Genomic DNA, 2,699 nt, shown 5'->3' with positions numbered 1-2,699 from the left:
GATTTTGGTGCAGAGACCAAAACCAAAGCCAGGAGGGACACAAGGGATGGGCTGAGGAACGAGGGAATTCCATCCCCGTCCTCGTGTTCCTCCAGGAGCTGCCTCAGCTCCCCTGTCCGAGGTTTCCCGGACACCTGGGGCTCTGTCACATCCCAGTTTGGGTCACGACACCACGCTGAGACCACAGAGAGGTTTCTGCCTCCAAAAAATCAGATCTAAACTCCTCCTGCAGCTCAATACCCAAGCAAAGCCGGGATTTGAGGAATTTTTGGGAGTAGCCCACGTGGGTTTGAAATCAGAGCTGAGTTTCCTCGTCGTTCTGTTTGGATCCAGAATTTCCATTTTGGCCGTTCCAACCCAATTTTCTGTGCGTTATGGCAGYGCCTCAGGTCCCCAGGTGCTCATCAGAACAGCCCCGGGCACAGATTTTTACWAACTCAGAACAAAACCCCCCCAAAAAAACGGAGACTATTTATGTTTCCTGACAATCAGCTCCTCACCGGCTCCAAGAGCCAACGAGATCTGTTTACACCCTGTAAAAGAAGTTTTCCTTTGCTCTCCAGATTTTTTAGCATTCTTGGCAGCTGATAACTAATTGCTGTTTCTTCTTTATGGAAATTGCCACTCGAAAAAAAAAAAGAAATCAGTATAAATTCCCCAACAACGAGCACCTCTTTTTTCCTCGTGTCTCATCATCTCTAAAAAGCCCAGAGTGAAGGAGTCACTGTAGTCTCTTTAAACTGCTGGTGAAAAAAATTAGGTTGGTCAGGAATTTTTCTTGCAATTTCTTCCTGCTCCAAACAAAAAGCTAATAAATCTGTTTCTATTCTTTTTTTGCCTGCATTTCTTCAACTTTTTTTTTCCCTGAGCTTTCAGAAGCTTTTGTTGCACAGGATTTCTCGTAAAAGCTGAACCCTTTTTTTCTCCYTAAATATTAAATTTTTCATTGCTAGCAGAAGCAGAAAGAAAACAAAAARAAAAATCCTTTTTTTCTSTGAGAACATATTTTGATGGAAAGTCAGAAGCAACTCCATAAACTGTGGAGTTTTAAGATTTTAAGATTTATAAATGAGGAAACCGATGCAGGTGAATATGAAAAACAAATAAAGCATCCMTGGCCAAAACTAAGGATGGCACCTTCCCACATCGGGGTTTTACAGAAAAACCACACATCCCTCTATGAGTTAAATCCGATTTTTATCTCATATGTGAGAGAGGGAAGGCACAACAATAACGAGAACAGGCAGCARCAGCAGCAGCGTTTTCAAGGGTGGCCCTGGATTCCATCAGAATTTGGAGGCTCTGACTGGCAAAGGCCCTATGGAATTGAGGATCAGATTTTGATCCTGGATCAAAACCACRAAGTTTCACCGGGGTGAACAATTCTGCTTGGAATTGAGATGAAAATAGAGGGGAAACGGCTCATGAAAGTCACCCAGGAAATGTGGGGCCCAGCCCAAATTTCTGATTGACTCCTGGCGCTCAACCCCACCCCAGAGCCATCTCCAGCCCCGCTTTCCTCACCCCTACAGCACCTCCAGGGTGTCCAAACCAAACCAAACCAAACCAAACCAAACCAAACCAAACCAAACCAAACCAAACCAAACCAAACCAAACCAAACCAAACCATCCCCTTGCCCCTCCACCAAGGGCTGAACTGCAGATAAAACCCATTTATTTCTCCACCAGAGCTGCCTGAAAGGTGAAGCATCAGAGCCGCACCTCCTCTCGTGTCCCCACGTCCCCACCGCGCCTCCCCCGTGTCCCCCGAGCTGGAATTCACCATCCATCAGCCATCACTGATGGAACCAGTGGCAGATTTCACTGCAGAGCAGCTGGGTCAGGCTCCCACGGGGCTTCTTGCTTTTGCTGCGAGATCTTAAAGTGACCATCGCTATTTTGGTTTTTTTCCCCTTTGTTTTTGGTTTTTTTTTTTTTTTTTTTTTTAAAGAAGCTGAAGGGAAGGTGCTGGGGTGTTAAAAAGCCAAAAAAAAAAGAAAATAAAAAAAAAACAGGGGAAGAGGTAGGAAAGGAGGAGGTTGCTCGTGTAGCACGTACAGAGTGACTTTGAAAACATTCTGAGGCATCGAAATATCACAAGCACGATCCCTGCTGTGGGCAGCTGGATGCGCCAGCGCTTTGCCCGAGGGTGTCAAATCAAATATCCACCRCTGGTTGGTGCAGTGCAGCGCTTCCCCCGGGGACTCAGAGGGGGAAAAATGGGAAAAAATGGGMAAAAAAGGGTTTAAACACAACAAATGGAGGGAAACTTTAACGCTGTGTGATACRGCTGATCGTGGATTATAGGGGAGAGAGGAGAGGGGAAAGGGAAAGGAGAGCAGGAAAAAAAAGCAGAAAAAAGTTAATGCTGAGCCTTGTGAGACTTACCTGGAACCGCCTCATATCTCTGGGGTTTCCTGCTGTTTTCAAGCAATTCTGATTGCACTTGAGGAAAAATTTGAGGAAGAATCTGGAAAGAGAAAGAACCGCGTCACTCGCGCCAACCGCGGCAAAACCGGGCGTCGCGTTCCGGTTTGAAATGAGCGCGGAGGGATCAGCACCACGGGGGGATTTACAGGAGAGCAAGAACTGGTCAAAACACAAACAAAACAAACGCTAACAAACAAAAAAGAACCCCCCAAAAACCCCAAAAACCAATAGGTAAAGGATAACCAGAGTGACTGAATCCACCGTGGTGT

General features: G+C 46.0%; 1 protein-coding gene across 1 annotated transcript in view; it reads right to left on the bottom strand.

The window, feature by feature from the left end:
* The window catches only part of LOC130586742 (transcription factor COE2-like), a gene marked incomplete at both ends in the record, with an annotated part of 25,132 nt that extends 22,543 nt beyond the window's left edge, over positions 1–2,589 (bottom strand). Inside the window, one exon of the mRNA XM_057387633.1 lies at positions 2,389–2,589. Coding sequence (XP_057243616.1) covers positions 2,389–2,589 — 201 coding nt within the window. The remainder of the gene's footprint in view (positions 1–2,388) is intronic.
* Positions 2,590–2,699: the final 110 nt, after the last annotated feature.

Source organism: Malurus melanocephalus, unplaced genomic scaffold, assembly GCF_030028575.1.
Source record: "Malurus melanocephalus ecotype Western Australia unplaced genomic scaffold, MMel_1.1 scaffold_1279, whole genome shotgun sequence".
Taxonomy (NCBI): Eukaryota; Metazoa; Chordata; class Aves; order Passeriformes; family Maluridae; genus Malurus; species Malurus melanocephalus.
The sequence above is the reverse complement of the archived record's forward strand: the minus strand, read 5'-3'. Positions and strand labels throughout refer to the sequence as shown.